The sequence below is a fragment of the Ophidiomyces ophidiicola genome (genome assembly GCF_022830035.1).
Source record: "Ophidiomyces ophidiicola strain CBS 122913 chromosome Unknown scaffold_46, whole genome shotgun sequence".
Taxonomy (NCBI): Eukaryota; Fungi; Ascomycota; class Eurotiomycetes; order Onygenales; family Onygenaceae; genus Ophidiomyces; species Ophidiomyces ophidiicola.
This window is the reverse complement of record NW_026054686.1, coordinates 57181-73043: the sequence shown is the minus strand read 5'-3', so window position 1 is coordinate 73043 and position 15863 is coordinate 57181. Positions and strand designations below refer to the sequence as shown.

At 47.7% G+C, this 15863-nt stretch overlaps 8 protein-coding genes across 8 annotated transcripts; 4 read left to right on the top strand and 4 right to left on the bottom strand.

Annotated features, from left to right (window-relative positions):
• Positions 1 to 161: 161 nt before the first annotated feature.
• On the bottom strand, positions 162 to 1207 carry NMA1 (Nicotinamide/nicotinic acid mononucleotide adenylyltransferase 1; the record flags this gene model as incomplete). Its single annotated transcript, XM_049255574.1, has 3 exons — positions 162 to 473; positions 547 to 820; positions 897 to 1207. 3 exons carry the CDS (start codon positions 1205 to 1207, stop codon positions 162 to 164), a joined length of 897 nt encoding a protein of 298 aa, XP_049105463.1.
• Positions 1208 to 2025: 818 nt separating this feature from the next.
• On the top strand, positions 2026 to 2645 carry LOZ57_006557 (uncharacterized protein; the record flags this gene model as incomplete). Its single annotated transcript, XM_049255573.1, has 3 exons — positions 2026 to 2051; positions 2148 to 2261; positions 2321 to 2645. The coding sequence occupies 3 exons, from the start codon at positions 2026 to 2028 to the stop codon at positions 2643 to 2645; spliced, it is 465 nt and encodes a 154-aa protein (XP_049105462.1).
• Positions 2646 to 4156: 1511 nt separating this feature from the next.
• LOZ57_006556 (uncharacterized protein) lies at positions 4157 to 5260 on the top strand (the record flags this gene model as incomplete). The annotated part of the gene is made up of 3 exons (XM_049255572.1): positions 4157 to 4266; positions 4342 to 4410; positions 4480 to 5260. The coding sequence occupies 3 exons, from the start codon at positions 4157 to 4159 to the stop codon at positions 5258 to 5260; spliced, it is 960 nt and encodes a 319-aa protein (XP_049105461.1).
• A 1112-nt stretch (positions 5261 to 6372) lies between these two features.
• LOZ57_006555 (uncharacterized protein) lies at positions 6373 to 7623 on the bottom strand (the record flags this gene model as incomplete). Its single annotated transcript, XM_049255571.1, has 1 exon — positions 6373 to 7623. One exon carries the CDS (start codon positions 7621 to 7623, stop codon positions 6373 to 6375), a length of 1251 nt encoding a protein of 416 aa, XP_049105460.1.
• A 2034-nt stretch (positions 7624 to 9657) lies between these two features.
• LOZ57_006554 (uncharacterized protein) lies at positions 9658 to 11067 on the top strand (the record flags this gene model as incomplete). Its single annotated transcript, XM_049255570.1, has 3 exons — positions 9658 to 9824; positions 9886 to 10027; positions 10108 to 11067. The coding sequence occupies 3 exons, from the start codon at positions 9658 to 9660 to the stop codon at positions 11065 to 11067; spliced, it is 1269 nt and encodes a 422-aa protein (XP_049105459.1).
• Positions 11068 to 11564: 497 nt separating this feature from the next.
• LOZ57_006553 (uncharacterized protein) lies at positions 11565 to 12566 on the top strand (the record flags this gene model as incomplete). The annotated part of the gene is made up of 1 exon (XM_049255569.1): positions 11565 to 12566. The coding sequence occupies one exon, from the start codon at positions 11565 to 11567 to the stop codon at positions 12564 to 12566; it is 1002 nt and encodes a 333-aa protein (XP_049105458.1).
• A 275-nt stretch (positions 12567 to 12841) lies between these two features.
• On the bottom strand, positions 12842 to 13144 carry LOZ57_006552 (uncharacterized protein; the record flags this gene model as incomplete). Its single annotated transcript, XM_049255568.1, has 1 exon — positions 12842 to 13144. The coding sequence occupies one exon, from the start codon at positions 13142 to 13144 to the stop codon at positions 12842 to 12844; it is 303 nt and encodes a 100-aa protein (XP_049105457.1).
• A 697-nt stretch (positions 13145 to 13841) lies between these two features.
• LOZ57_006551 (uncharacterized protein) lies at positions 13842 to 15550 on the bottom strand (the record flags this gene model as incomplete). Its single annotated transcript, XM_049255567.1, has 2 exons — positions 13842 to 15459; positions 15537 to 15550. 2 exons carry the CDS (start codon positions 15548 to 15550, stop codon positions 13842 to 13844), a joined length of 1632 nt encoding a protein of 543 aa, XP_049105456.1.
• Positions 15551 to 15863: the final 313 nt, after the last annotated feature.

Below are 15863 nucleotides of genomic sequence, written 5' to 3'. Positions count from 1 at the left end.
GTAGCAGTTGCTACACTTGGGGCGCGGGGAAGGGTAACAATCGGGATACCCGAAGATGCTCCCTGGGGACTGACCGGACGTCTAGCAGGCGATAATTTCGTCACTTATGCCGGCACTGTGTCAGGAAATATGTACATACAAAGGGAATGGGGTGCTTGTCGTCAATTTGAAGACAGCTCCTTGTCTTTGGACTGTTGCTTAGACGCGTCTTGGTCACCCCCTTTGTCAAGAGTACTTGAGGATATGCTGGGGGCATTGTCCTCTTCATATAACTGATGCTTTTCAATATAGTTGATCACGGGCCCTGGGATAAGATATCGAACGCTCATCTCACGTCGCAGGAACAAACGTATTTTAGTGCTACTGACGTCGTTCTGTATGAGTTGCTGAATAACATAGATGTTGTCTTTCCATGGTTGTAAACCAGCAATGGCTTCGTCAATATCCGTGCCACTTCGCTCCACAATGAAGGTCTTATGCCGCCCAAAAAATTAGATTTATTCAAAATGAGGAATTTTGGATGAAATAAATTAAAATGAAACATACCCCGTATCGGCCTAAGATGTGATCCAAGTCCTCCTCGCTCCAAACGCCTGGTGTGGACATGGTATGAATTAGGTCTGCGCCTGCCAGCAAAGCAATCCGCACTGGCCGACGAGCACCGTTCCCAATATCTATTCCACCACGACGAATATTGATCTCATAATCAAAATGGTCCAATACCTTAGCGGTAGGGCTATATTGCTTTTGCAAGGCCTCCCAGGGGTCAACCATTAACCAATTCGATGTTTTGTCAACACCCAACTGGCACATTGTGATTCTAAAGGTGGGCCAAAAGTCGTTAGTCTCCTGATTTTAAATATCAAAGGAAGAAGGAGCAGTGTTCTTATATGTACCTATGTCGCGCACTAGCCAGCCCGGCTTTCCTGTATGCATCCGATACAGGCGAAAGATAACCACCAATGAGCTCAAATTTTGTACTAAACTTCACGTAATCGGCAGCCATCTCAAACATACGTAGGTGAAGGTAGGTTATTGGCGAAAACGAGCCGCACGCGACAAGAAGTAAGGGAATTCTCTCGGGGTCGTCCATGGTCTGCTTTAGTCGATCATCAGGAAAAGAATAGGACGCCGGAGTAGACTGTGACGGGACAGCATCGTGGCTTTCGAGAGCCTTGTATTCAGGGTCGTCATAATGGCCACACATGGTTGACGACCCGTTGAGCATCGGGCCGAGCAATGGCAGAAAGCCGGTAATGAGGGGTAACTTGAAAAAGAGTGACGCGAAACTATAGATAGACGACGACCAAGGGCAGGGTCGGTGATGGAAGAAGACAGATAAGAATGAATATTATGCTAATGAATGATATAACTCCACTTTCTGAGCCGCCAGAACAGCGGGACGAGCAACCGTGAGGGTCTTGGTACTGTTGGAGACGGCCGAATTTGATGCATCACGGAGCCAAGCCACAAACAGCGCCGGCGCGGGGGAACGAGGCTCCGACAATGACTCAGCGCGCGGCAAAGGCTAACTAGCCCAAAAATAGACGCTCGGCATCATGTGAAGCAGCGTGCGCCACGATAGCCGAGCCACGTCGGCTGCCCGAGTCCCAGCAAGGTAGGGCTGGCAGCATGATGACGTAATCGGCCTGCCTGAAACCCCAGCCATGGCCGCTGAGCCACATTTTTGTCGTCGTCCCCCCGTCGACTCTGTTACTGTGCCCTCCAGCTGAGCGATCGCCATTATATCCACCCGTTCCGTCGTTCGTTGAACTTTTGGTCGCTACAGCAAGCCCTGTCTTTTGATTCACGTCTCTTTCGTTGCTCTTGACCTCGCCCTGAAACTCCCTGGCACCACAATCTGGGTTTGAGGTTGCCGACCGCCCCCAAAGCCTGCTGCCTTCGCTCACCCCAAAATCCTGCTGCCAAGTGTTACGACTTTGACAATCGCTTCATTCCTCTTCTGCATCCCGCAACATTTTCATACACTCTTACCTGGGCTGCTGTTGGCCCTGATTGTGAACAATGGAAACTCAGTTTTCGAAACGGAGGTACGCTCGTCGATTTGCTGCACTGGGCCTCCCTTTTATTAAGGCTATTAGCGTTGCCTGGTTTGACTTGACTAATTAACCATCGCTCGACCGCAGATGCTATTACATTGACGGCCGACGGTACTGTACCAGTGTCTGGGAAGACTGGGCCCGATGGGTCTTTTTGGCTATTATCATCGCCGGTGGCTTTCTGATCTTCTTTCTCTTTGCGTATGTTCACCCACCCCAACCCTCTCCTACACGCTGGCTAACCGCTGTTTCCTTCGTAGGTGTGTTTCCGCCCGTCGACGCCGTAACAGAGGCATGCAACCTTTCATGGGTACCGGCTGGGCTGCAAATCTTGGTAAGCCAGGACAGCAAGCACCACCGCCGCCCCAGTACCAATATCAGTACCCTCCACCTCCCCAGTACACACCGGCAGGCGAAGCAGGCGGCTACTATGGATACAATAACAACAACATGAATGGTCCACCCCCAGCCGGCGCAAACAGCAACCAACAGACAGGAATCGAACTCCAACAACCGCCAAATGCATACCGGGGAGAAACCGTGTATGGACCCCCAGCAGGCCCCCCTCCGCCTAAAACATCATAAACGCCAGGCACTTCGAATTTTGCCTTGACTTGAGGCAGGGAGCTGGCTTATGGAGGCATTACCTGCAATTTAGATACGGCATTACTACTTCATTACGTTTTTTTGTTTCTGTCAGCTTCAGTTGACACCTTTTCTCTCGCTCTCATGCCACCGATCTTTTTCTGGAGGGATTTTATCTGTTGTATGAATACCATGAATTCCTCTGTTTCTCTATCGTTACGGCCCGCTCTTCTCGGAAAATTCTCCATTAAGCAGCTTTCCAGGTTATAATGTTCTTGAAATTGCTCCACACGTAGCTAATGGCGATTAATTTTACGGCCAATTGGCACAAGTAATTTCGTATTTTCAGTCCCGTACGGAGTGCTCCGTACAATGCGCAAGCGGTGCTACCATGCGAGAACAACGTCCAACGCCGAAATCGCTCAAATAAGAACGAGATCCGCCGAACGTTGTCGACGATAATGGAGAATACGGCCAAAGCTGTCACTGCCGGCCGTTTCGCAACATTGGTGCCAATCGCTACGAGGGCCGCGCACAGGAGTACGCGGCGACTGACAGGGGCAAGGTCGTTACCAACAGCATTCCAAGCAGCGTGCGGTTCTTGAAATAGCCACTCGCACGTTTGTCACCGCCCAGAAGCCCGCGTCTTACTCTCGAGCACGAAGTTCAAATCAAGAAAAAGCGCCTCTCCGCTCTCCGCGGCCAAGCGGGCGTATCTCCAGCGTTCGTTCAGCGCATCCATGTCGGGCTGGTCTTAGCTAGCGGCGAGACATGCCCCTGGACGAGGAGAATTAGACGCAATCAAATTTCAGCGCAATTAACTAGTGATATTGTTATAAGTCCTCTCACCTATTTTCTGCTGCGAGAAACTCTTCAGCGTCGCCCTGCCGTGCCCTGTCCTGCCCGCTGCCCCGTTGCCCCAAACCGCGGAGTGTTTGATTAGCTCGCCTAGCGCCACCACCAGCGCTGAGCCGGGGAGGCAGTGCTCCCCGCCGACTCCAGAACAAGCACTCGACCATCGTCATTCACTTCTTCTTTTCTCTTGAGCGGCGTCGCGCTGCTTCTTGCGATCCCAGATCTTCGTGCTCTTTTGCCCTTCGCTTCCCAGGAACCACTCGGGGCGCGCCCTATTTGCCCGGATCAGGACTGGCGCCACAGGGCAAACCCATACTTTCTGCGCAGCGTCGATTGACCTCAGCCTTGCCCGCCGCGACCTTCTTGGTGTGTGCTTCCGAAGCTATATGCGACAGCAACCCCGCCTAATCACCGGTCGCGACATGAGATGAAGTGATCCCAGCGAACTCGTGGTCACTCAACTAGTTACTGTCGCTCGTTGTGCCCCGTCCCGCTACCTAGCCCCTGGCCGGTTACCTACCCCGTTAGCACCAAAGACAAAGACGCATTCTGACAATTGCCCGCTCCTTGTCCTGGCTCCGTGCGCTGCCGAAGAACCCTTCGATCTCCCCTCGTGTTTGACTGCCCCGGCCGTCAAAAAACTACCACTGGGAACCATGGGCCCTGTGGACTTAACCCCCTGGCATCGCAACGAGCTCCGCGCTCTCACCGATGTGAAACAGACCTTCTCCAGCTGGAATGCGTGCATGCAGAAAGCGTATTGCAAGTATGTTTTGGATTGATGTCTCTATTCCTAGACCCCGCAGCAAGGGATGCTAATCCAGTTCGCCCAACCGCATAGGTGGCCCGCTATTATTGGTATCGTGCTCGGATCCCTCGTTGTTCTCGGTATCGCCTGGTGTATCATTGGGTGTCTATGCTGCGGTTACACATGCTGTAAGGGCTGCTGCTCTTGCTGCTCATGCTGTTCCTCCTCCAGTAGGAAACGCAGTGATGATGGCCCGCCGCGTTCCAAATATGCGGATCCGCCCGCGGCATACCAGCCTCTCCCACCCGCCAGCTATGGTTTTCAACAGCCCGCTCCACCTGTGTATAATTCACCCGCTCCCAACTACTCTAGCCCGGTTCCTCAATATGCCCAATTTGACACCCCAAGCAAGCCAGTCAATGAAGATGCGCTACCTCATATGCCAAGCTGGCAACACGCTTCAACGAGAAGGGTGGAGGATACTTCGCAAGACTTGGAAATGAAGAACCTCAACCCTTCAAATACTGGTGGCCAATCACTGGGCATCATCGGCCGATCGCACAGCGGATATGCAGAAGTCCCATCCCAACCAAGCTCTCCACGTTTTGCCCCAGAACCCTACCGTGGTGCAGAGCTCCCGAGCAACTCAGTAAACAATTCATCTATTGGCGTTGCCCGCACTCATGAATACAACGATCAAGCCTATAGAACCCAGTCTCCAGTCCATAGCTCCGGAGGAATGTATCCCGACGCATCCAGACCATACCCGCGATCCACGACTGGCTCTCCACCCCCTCTTGCCGGACAGAATTCATATGCCCAAAATCCCTATGCTCCGTATTCCCAGCACGGGCAGCAGCAATCTGGATATGCCCCCTATTCTGCCCCCACACCATCGTCTCCACCGCCGCCATTCTCGTCGACGTACGGTGACAACCCCGCTGGACGTAATACGCCCGGGTTACTGCAGCCCGGACGGAAGCCAGTTTCGAATTCGTGGAAAGACGTGTAACCTGCATTACTCTTCCATTATTTTCCTCGCTTTCCGTTTTATCCCTATCTTATTGATTTCTCCGCTTCCTGCACCTCGGATTCTGCCTTTTCCAAATGCAGCAGATTGTTTATGCCTGTAACTCGCACTTGGGTCTTTTCTTTTCTTTCTCTATTTAATCCGCTCGCGACCCACGTTTTATTCTTGTGCATAATATTTCTTTTCTTCAATGTGCCCATTTCCGTATGTTACGTCTTTTCCATATCCCGCTTTGTCAGTGTTGACCTCCGGGTCCTTCTGCTCCTGACTTTCTTTCATGTCTGTTCTTACCCGGGAAAGTGATATGCGGCGTTTTTTTGTAGAAATTTCCGGATGCTTGTATGGAATGACTTCGGATGTCTTTGTGGAAGGGTCAAAACAAAGGGATGGGGCAGGCTTGTGTCTCTTGCTTTTGTCTCCGGCATACATATAATTTATTTGAACGAAAGTTTCATATGAGTGATTAATTTTCTGTTTTGAAATCTTCCAGGATAAATGTGGAATGGGCTAGACTAGGTCTTCCTCTCGCGATTATGACACCTGATGCTCCTTCGTGTTCTTTACTCCGAGTTAAATCCGAACTCCATGCGCATGTATGAAAGAGCCCAAAAAACAAAGATGCCCTCAAAATCCCACAAGTGCCTCCCCCCCCCCAATTAATCAAAATTAACTCAGTAAGTAGCCAGAGGAAGTAAGGTATTCCATAAGTTCACCCCGCTAAAAAGATCTCTGCATGTTTCGTTAGTTTTATACATGCGATCTTTTACCAGCTTTCGAGACTGTATCACAAATTCCACTGACTACAAGGAAAGTGGGCCACCCTCCCTGATAGGTCCATCGTACATATCATCATCAGACTCATCATACGGCTCAGTTGTTCGGCCAATCAGTCGATCAAACTCCAGCGCCAGGCGGTCTGAGAAGGGATCATCGCTCATGAAAAAAAGCTCATGTAGCTTTGGGAATTGGTGTACAAAATATGACGCTATTGTCCTGGCTGCGGCGATCCACCTGGTGAATTTGTGTTAGTCTTTCTCTTTGTAACTAAACCAAGCAATAATTCAAAGGGGGCACGGCTGTTTGTGGCTAAAAACTCACACTTCCTCATCATCAGGAGACACATCAGCCGGTCTATCAAACCCTACAAGGTCCAAGGTGTGCAATTCAGGAAGCATGGGTTCCTGGTCCACACTCTCTGGACGGAGTATTGTTGTCTCTATTGGGACAAGGATTTGCAATGTGTCAATACGTGGACAATACTTTGCAACGGTTTTCAATGCTGTACTTGTTAACATGCACTGGACGCCAAAATTGAGGCGGGAGAGGCGTGGCAAACTCGAGAGCAAAGTTTCAAATTCGCTGTCTGTAAACTGGAAGCAGTCCAAATTAAAGGTATTCATTTCATGCTGCATACCATTGAGAGTGATTGCCTCTAGATTAGTGAGATGCTTTAGTGAGAGAAGTTCCGCTGAACTTAGGTTTGTATTCATTGCATAATTGATGGTAAGGCGTTGCAAATTCCGAAGAGATGTTACATGTTCAAGAGCACTGTGTTCGTTATCTTTGACTGTGAGCTCAAGAACTGTGAGTGAAGATAAATGGGGAGTAATTAGATGTAAAGCTGTGGATGTAAGAGATAGACGAAGGTCTTTTGTATGTTGAAAAGGGTTCGAAACATCAACCACGATGCGCTCCATGAGTCTAGAATCAATGACCGGGCCTAGACTGAGGGTCCTAAGATTATCGCGTGATGCAAGATGCACAACGACGTCGTCACTAACAATATTTTCAATGCCGTATAAAAGGCTCAGTTGTGACAGCGCAGAGCAACCTCTAAGAAATTCAAGGAAATGTTCAGAGGTAAGTTCATGTCCTGGGCTGTCCAATGTTAATTCACGAAGCCGACGACAACGAAGTTGCACTGCAGTGAAAAACTTTGAACCTAGGCCACTTCCATAGAGATGTATAGACTCCAAGGTTGGACGTATATATTGCTCAAGGTACAAATCCTCATCTTGTAGTAGCCGGTATGTTTCTATTGAGAATGATCTAAGATTTGTGAACTCAAGGTCTTTAACTTTCGCCTGCAAACTAGCTTGAAAGCTGGTATTGCATCCTATATGGCGGATACTTGAAGCATATATGGGGCGATTTTCCTCGCTGGCTGCCGCAAGCGACGCAACAGTAGCGTTTTTCCATGCGATGGTGACGCCGCACTCAAACCAAGTTCTGTTAACGAGAAGAGCGGATAACAACGACTTTGTATCGCCCTCAAGATATTTAAGGATGTTTAAGAGGAGTTCGGGGATTTTGATGACGGATGAAGGGTCTGGCTTCCCCTCCATCATTGGAACATTGGCAGTGCTGATGAAAAGGCGTCGGGAAGTAGTTTGAAGGATTCAGAGTTTCAGAGAGATTCAGGTAGCAGTTTCTCTAGGATTTTTCATAATTTCTCCAGTCGATGTGGTAATGAACAGATAGGCAGTTATCTTTCTAACGAGTTGTTAACGATGGTGAACTGACTTGGCTGCCAACTGCCGCGCTTGTCGAGAAACTGACGGCATCGCGCTAAATAGAGTTTTCGCTAGTTACATAAGCTTTCGGGATCCACTAATTTGATTATATAAGCTAACCATATTCAGCTAGAGTCAATGACTCAGCATAATTACCCCCGGCACTGCCAAGTGTCTGTGCATTCCAACAAGGTCTCTCTTTGCTTCGTGATCGGAGTACTCCGTGATGCCGCCTCAGTGGGATGATGTTGAAACTGAGCCGCCTCCTTTTATTCATTGCTTTATCAATTCAATTCACAATTCACCTTCCTGGTGCACTGGTCCTCACAGTACAGCACGATTTTAAAAACAGCTTCACTCTCCGCACCTCATTCTGATCGGTTGCGCTGTGCGTTTTAAAGATAAGTAAGTGATGCGTCTTCATGCTTCAATATTTATTTCAATTTTCTACTCAGTTCTCATCATCTGTGCCTAGGGACTTGAGGAAGTTGAGGTACGGAGTACGGAGTATAGACGCTCAATACGGAGTACGGCGGAATCATTCTAGTCGAACTTTATCAAGCGGTTTTCGGCGTTCCAATTGTTGACAGCTCACTTTCAGGCCCAAACAAGCTTTTTTGCGCATCTCGCCTCAAAAAATTTTTGACAACCAGGAACTGTGCTGAGATTTGGCTGGATCACAGAACCAATCATATGCAACTAACCCTAGAACAGTCTTTCTACGGAGTAGTTAAACCTGAACTCCCTGAACTCTTGTGAGGGGAACTGCAACAATACGGAATAATATGGGCGAACTACAAACAACAAGTCTCAAGCAATTGCTCGCAGATACAGCTCTTCCGAAAATCCAACTCTGGCCACTCTTGTATGTATGTATGTACATATGCGCAAGAAGCAACTTAGCTCTATTTAAACGGAATCCTAAATATCAACTTTTAAAGGAGAAAAGAGCACTTCGTTGATGCTTGCTTATTCGCCGTCTTCTATTACTGTAGTTAACCAATCCTTGCTGATCAGTCGAAAGTCGGACGAGAGTTGGCCCGAAACAGCCGTACCTTGCCGGCCAGCTAGTTAGACGAATCTTGGCCCCGATAATGGTGGGCGGCCCTCACCAGAAATCTCACAATTCGTGTTGGTTCTCCGGTAACGCGTGTTTGTGCCGAGTTACCGGCTTTTGGGCCCAGAGGATTCCAGTATCGCGGTGCCGCTGGAGTTCATGTCGGAATCGGGGTTAACGCCTGCCCTGATTGTGTATCGCTAGCTCCGCAGTACAAACCCGACCTCGAATCAATCATGTATTAATCAATTGCTAACCCTGGCTCGAATTCAAACACCCAACCCGCCTCGTGGAGATGCACATCATTCCGCCCGTTCCGTTGAGGCGTCGGGCCTTACACAAACTTGACTCGGGCTTCCTACTCTCGCCCACCCAAAACGGGCATCAAAAGCTCCGTTCTTGGCTTAGAGATGAGATGAGCACTGACCATGGACATGCTGCCTATTATGCGGCCCGATGTCCCGACAGCCCACAGACCGGCTCAGGGCGCGGCGAAACATCCGCCGTGACCTCTTAACGCCGTGTCAAGGGATGGCTAACATCAGATTCTCCACCCGTTGATCCCTGCCAACGAGGTTCTACTTCCTCTTCCACCGGGTGTTTGGGTAACTATGTTAGCAGACTGGTTGCAGGCGGTATCAGCCAGCTGTCAGCCTGTCGATGTGCTAATTTTGTCGGGTCTATATAAACCTGGACCTTGCTCCCCACATCGCCCCATTCTCTCGGAATTCATCCCCTCAAAAATTGTGATGCCTGAAATAAGGCGGCCATAAGCTGCTGTAGCTAAAATTTACTTGAACAGACCAGCGATGTCGGAGAAATTGGACTCGAAAAATGAGAGCTCTTCCTCTATCACACCGGACGACAAGCTTGACGATCTATCAACCTTTCCCGATGGAGGACTGAGGGCATGGCTTGCAGTTGCGGGTGCCTTTGCCACTATGTTCAGTACTTTTGGGTATCTGAGTACTTTTGGGTAGGATTATTCTCACCAAACCGCTAAAGCAGAAAAGGAATCTAACGCGAGTGCATTCTAGTGTTCTAGAATCCTATTACCATGATAAATTGCTTCGCAACAATTCACATTCCGAAATAGCATGGATCGGCTCGTTGCAGGCGTTTTTCATGTGTACTACTGGGCTACTTTCTGGCCCACTCGTGGATCGATATGGTACAAAGGTACGCAAAAACACAAATACTACCCAAAAGACATATCAGTATCGGCCTTATTTGCAATCCTTAGCTCACTGTTACTGTAGATGATTCTTTTCCCCTGTTCAATTCTATACGTCGTCGCCATTATGCTCACATCGCTCTGCACCAAATATTACCAGTTCCTTCTAGCCCAAGGTGTTCTAGGTGGATTCGGTATCGGGATGCTCTATACCCCTTCCATATCGATCCTTGGCCACTACTTTCAGAAGAAACGTGATCTTGCTATTGGTATTTCGTCTGCTGGTTCTCCTCTTGGGGGAATAATATTCCCGATTGTCCTCAACCGCTTCCTACAGTACACAAACGTCGGCTTTGGCTGGTCAATTCGAGTTATCGGATTCATCATTCTAGTACTATTACTGTTTGCCTGCGTAACACTCGTTCCTCGCATCAAGCCGAGAAGAGGTCCCCATTTTCTTCTTGATGCCTTTAAGAAACCTGTCTATTCACTTCAGGTTGTGGGGTATTGCGTGATCTTCTGGGGAATCTATACCCCTTTCTTCTTCCTACCTGCCTTCGCAATCGCTCACGGAATTAGCATTGACTGGGCCTTTTATATTCTGCCGGTCTACAATTCCGGGTCATTTGTTGGTCGGATTGCGGGCTCGAAACTTACGTCCTACTGTGGCAGGTTCAACGTCTTAATATGCGCTGTCTTCCTCTCCGGAATTTTAGAGTTTTGTCTCCTTGCAATGACCGGACTTTCGAGCCTCATCATCTTTGCAGTATTTTTTGGTATTACTTCTGGAGCGATTATTGGCTTATTCCCAACGACAATCTCCATTACTGCTCCTCATCCCAATCAAATCGGAACCTATCTTGGGATGATGATTGGCGTGATAGGGGTATTTTGTCTTACTGGGTCGCCGATGATGGGTGCAATCATTAGCAACACTAAGAGTTTCACGCCAGCTCTGGGGTTTAGCGGCGGATTAATGTTGGTTGGGGCTTTTCTAATATTTCTCGCGCGAATGCATCATTACGGAAAAGTGTTAATTGCTTGAACAGGTAATTTAGAAGGTGTACCGTTTTACTGTCTATATTATTGATAGCACTATTTGGGTAGCAAGGCGTTGATCTGCGCATCATGGAGTGAACGGATAGAGATTTTCCTTTATTACTACTCGCACACATAGAGATCCCTATTGCATCGCCGTTTCCTTGATTACCATCAATTTCCTTGGTTGTCTGCCATTTCCTTGATTTCCCACTTATTCTCACCATAAACCTTCGTTGATGGCATTTCCCTTATTACACCTCAACCCCAGAAAGCTTTCGCGGCTGAATCCTAAAATCATCTGCGAGGTCGCAGGAATTGTTACCGTGATGAGCAAAAATACAGATATCCAGACAAAACCAAAAGCGCCGCTGCATTTTAACATTAGATATCCTATTCTATCTTCTATCTGTTAGATTTTGAAGATACGATTCTCGGTTTTCGGCATTATCCTTATCTTGTTGTCTTTATCGACACTATTCCCTCCCCCGGGGCTTTAATAAGATGGTTTTGTCCAAGGAATATCATGGCATCGCGGAGGAAAGCTTCAGTGAGGAATCTATTGCAGAAAATTCTTCTGATAGCAATGCGGATTCGCATTACGAGGAAAATTGCTTCTCCAATAGTCTTGTACCAGCAGACTTCGGTGGTATCCCAGAAGCGATTGATGACACCACCTACCCCGAAAATCCAATAACATATCTAACTCCACCATCTTCGTTCGCTAGCTGCGTTGGTTTCAGCCCCTCAAATTCGCGTCTGGAATGCATAGATCAAAAAATATTACATGTTATTATTATGGAGCTGGATGTAGACAGTCTGATGTTCTTCCGTTGCACCAACAGCTATTTTTGCAAAGCTGTTAGCTCGGTCTATGCGTATCGACAAATGATGCTTCGCGCCTTTTCTTCGATAAAGACCCTACGTGTCGCTGGGGTTTCCTCCTATTTTCCCCTCAAGCAGTTATATGCCGAATTCCTCGAGCCAAGGTGTCGGTTTTGCGGTACATTGTGTTTCCGTATCCACCTTCTCACCTGCCAGCGAGCCTGTTCAACATGTTTAGAAAGCCGACCAGAACTTCAGGTCCACGAGATTGGCGTTATCGACGGGGGATATCCGCTCCGTCGCAATGTTCTAACGAAGAATTTACGCACAATGTTTGCCTGGGGAGATACATGGACAAGTAGACTTGAGCTTATTGGTATCCAAGCCGCAGAAAAACTGTTGACAAGGCTATTCTACACGGAGAACTCGAATGCACAATGGAGAGAGGTGGTTGAATCCGGCACGGAATCGCTGACTTCTATATGGGTGGAGGGTGGGGAGGAAGAGGATCATGTCCAGTATGTCAAATTCATCGGGCCTTTATCACCAAAATGGCGGGCCATGTCCAGCACTCCATTTCCGTCAAAAGAAGAAGAAGAAGATGATGATGATGATGATGAAGAAAAAGACCATAATGATATGCAAGACACAAACTCGACTACTGCCTTGGGTGCCAACTAGTTACTTACAAAATCGCGCTCTGGCGTTTTTGGTTATCAATACACCCCCTATAGTTACATTAGCACCAAGCTATATCTATGTATGTAAAAAATGTAGGGAGTTGGGAATGTTTCGAGCTTTGGCGGTCCAGTGAACAGACATCCGCACTTGGCTATGACTGAAGTATGTAGTTCTCTTTATTGGTGGTCGGCTGTAAGAAGCTGCGTTTCTGTAACTGGGAGAAGACTTGTCGATACTCAGCAGCTCTGCGCGACTTATGTTTCAACTGCCATAGTTCACCGTGCCAGCCTGACTTTGCCATCAGGCGAGGTTACCACCAGTAAAATGCCAGCACTGCGCGGTGGGTTTGGCGGCACTCGAGACCAATCTAGGCCAGGGTCACGATATGCTTCGTCAAAGTTCTCTGCAATGGTGCCAGTCGCTTGCTCGGCAGCATGCCCACTTGCGGACACTTCTAAGGGCGCCTTTGCATCTGAAAAGCAACGTGACAGCGAGACCTTTATTTTGTGTCGCGGGATCCGATAGCTAAAAAAGCGCTTTGGTTTTGCTGTGCTGTTCGCGAGGGTAACCAATGCCATGTCGGCAATGGTGGAAAAGATTTTAGACAGTGAGCGCGTAATTTTGGCGATATTAATTGTAACACGATAAAGATAGGGGTTATCGCCCGAGCTGTGGGCAGGTTGGTCGACAGAACAGCTGTCCTGGTCGATCACTGCGGGGGTCAGAGAAAACAGGTCGACAGTCCATCCATCCGGCGAAGGCGGGTGGATTAAATCTATATGTATGTACTTACAATAAAGATATTTAGAAGTCGACAAAAAACAAAATTATATGCAAAAAGTCTCAAATGGCCAGGAAATATCCCTGTCTAAACATAGCGGCGTTAGCTTTTGTTACTTGAAAGGACGGTCAGAAGAGGAGTATCTGCCCGCGAATAGGAGATCTGCGAAACTCTACCTCAGGCATTCATATATGGAACGAACTAAAATCGTGGTCGCAGTACATGCACAGCGTATGTTCGAATGGATGGGTAATAATATGTCAAGCGACATAGCAGAGCATCAACGGCGAAAGCTTCTTGCCACGCATCTGGGGTAGCGGAAGGGAAAGTACGCCTCGTCGGTCGTGCTCACGTTCACACCTGCTGATGCGGAGAGGATATTATTGGATTCCGTGTCACTAGATACTAGGTAGTTATATATAAGGAGCCCAGAAGAAAGCCAAAAATAGATACGAGTTTCGGCTGTGGGGTATCGTACAGGGAAGAAGGCCACATCAGTCCTCATCCAGGGAGAAATCAAAGCTCTTAAATGCAGCCTTGAACGCCTCTGCATCATTTATCTCCTCAGTCTTCGACTGTGCGGCGTCCTTCCAGCTGGCCCGGTTGTCAAGGGCAAGAAGTTTGGCCATCACGATTCTACCAAACTGGAGATCGAATCGAAATTTTCCAGACAAAGGAAGAGTTAATATCGACTCTGCTGGCGATGCTGGCTGCTCCTCTTGGTCGGAGTTTGACGCCCGTATCCAGACTCGAAAATGATCGCCCTCGTCCAGCAAAACGGTATCCTCCGACTGTCTCTCAAATTTGCTATAGTTCAAATTCTCGGCTTCTACCTTGAATGCTGCTTCAACTAGCCCACGTCTGATTATGTTGGAAGGCACTGGGAGCAGTTGCCAGTGGATGTGGACGCCACTACCCCGACTCACTTCCCAGGTGACTGTACCCAAACCCTGTTTTTCTAGCATCGAATGAAGAGTTAATCGATACTTTTGCATTTCAGAGTACGTGGATCGTGCATTTTCGGGGTCACTCATGGCTGAGAACGTAGCTGCATGTGTCAAAGGAATGATCAATATGTGTCCAGGAAAGCCGAGACCAGGAAAGGTGCTTATTGTTGTAAGGGGCCCTTTTGCAATTGTGAGGTAAGAGTCTGTACCAATAGAAGTGATAAGATGGGTTGCAATGTCCGGATTTGAGAGGCAAAAGAAGCATTCTGATGGCTTAGGAGCCGATCTGCGGGCACGTTTGTTGTGATGACGGTGATCATCTCTTTGCGAGAAGCGATTGAACGTCATCTCTTGATCATCTTCGGTTTTTCTTTTTGGTATACTATCCAAAAATGGTGTTATCGTCGCCCCCGGAGGAAGTGTAGACGAAGAGGTACCCGGACTGAGATTGAAGGCATAAAGCCATTTTTGCTTGGAAGATGTCCTGAAAGGAGCTATGTTGAGGAAGCGAGTAACGTGGGCTGGTTTCGAATCATCGTCTGTAGGAAGATAAAAAAAGGGCTCTCGTTCAAAAAAAAAAGGTGCATATGAAGAGATATGATATTTCGGTTTAAGCATGGAGCAGAGGTTTGCGAGGCACTGCACGCCCTCCACCGTGTCTAACCCACCAACTGACACATTTGAACCATGCTGGACTGATTTAGGCCATTGGTTCGTGAGGAGAATATCTGCATTATCTGCCTTGGAAAGCAGCTTGCAGTCAGCATCCGTGTACTGCGGTAGATACTTCTCATCCAAACTTTCACTTGAAGCAGGACTTGACCCTAAATTACCGCCGAGAGCAACAATTTTGACGCCCTCGGACGTAGTTAGGACGCCTCGTCTGCCGAGGAAATATAAATTTGGGCACACTTCATCGTCCTTTTCTAACTTTTCAACAACAGCATCTGGAAGTTGATAGTGTCCAACAGTGAAGTAAGTTGGCAATGGAATAATTATTTTCCCTTGAAGGAGAGCTTCTAGTTTTCCACTGTTTCTCGGATCAGAAGTCTCTCCGAATAGGTCGCCAGCCACAATGGCAAATGAGAAATTCTGTTTGGCTTGCAGTTTTTGCACTTTGCTAAACACCTCTTCAAAGGCCGAGAACACACCTCCAATTACAATTCTAGGGAGAGAGATCAGTATTTTGTGTATGATTAAGGGGGTGGAAGGGAATAAAAAAAATCAAAACACAACACATACATTTTGGAGGCCATTTATTCAAACTCCAAAGAACTTCGTGATAAAAATATTATGATTTGGTGGAAAGAGCAGGTTTGAAACAGTGCTCATATTTCATTCATTAAAGTGGAATTATAAGAAGAAGAAGGCTATTCATTTCCATGGAAGAACTTTGTCCACATGCGTGCTATCTGCAGAATAGTTAATGGAGCTAACATATTTAATGCCAAGACTTAATTGATTATTACATAGCTAACAGAGGAGTTAACTAGTTAACTCTCTAACTAACTAACTAATTTCTTACTAAGTAGTGCCTAAATCACCTTTCTATGGAATATAGTTTTACCG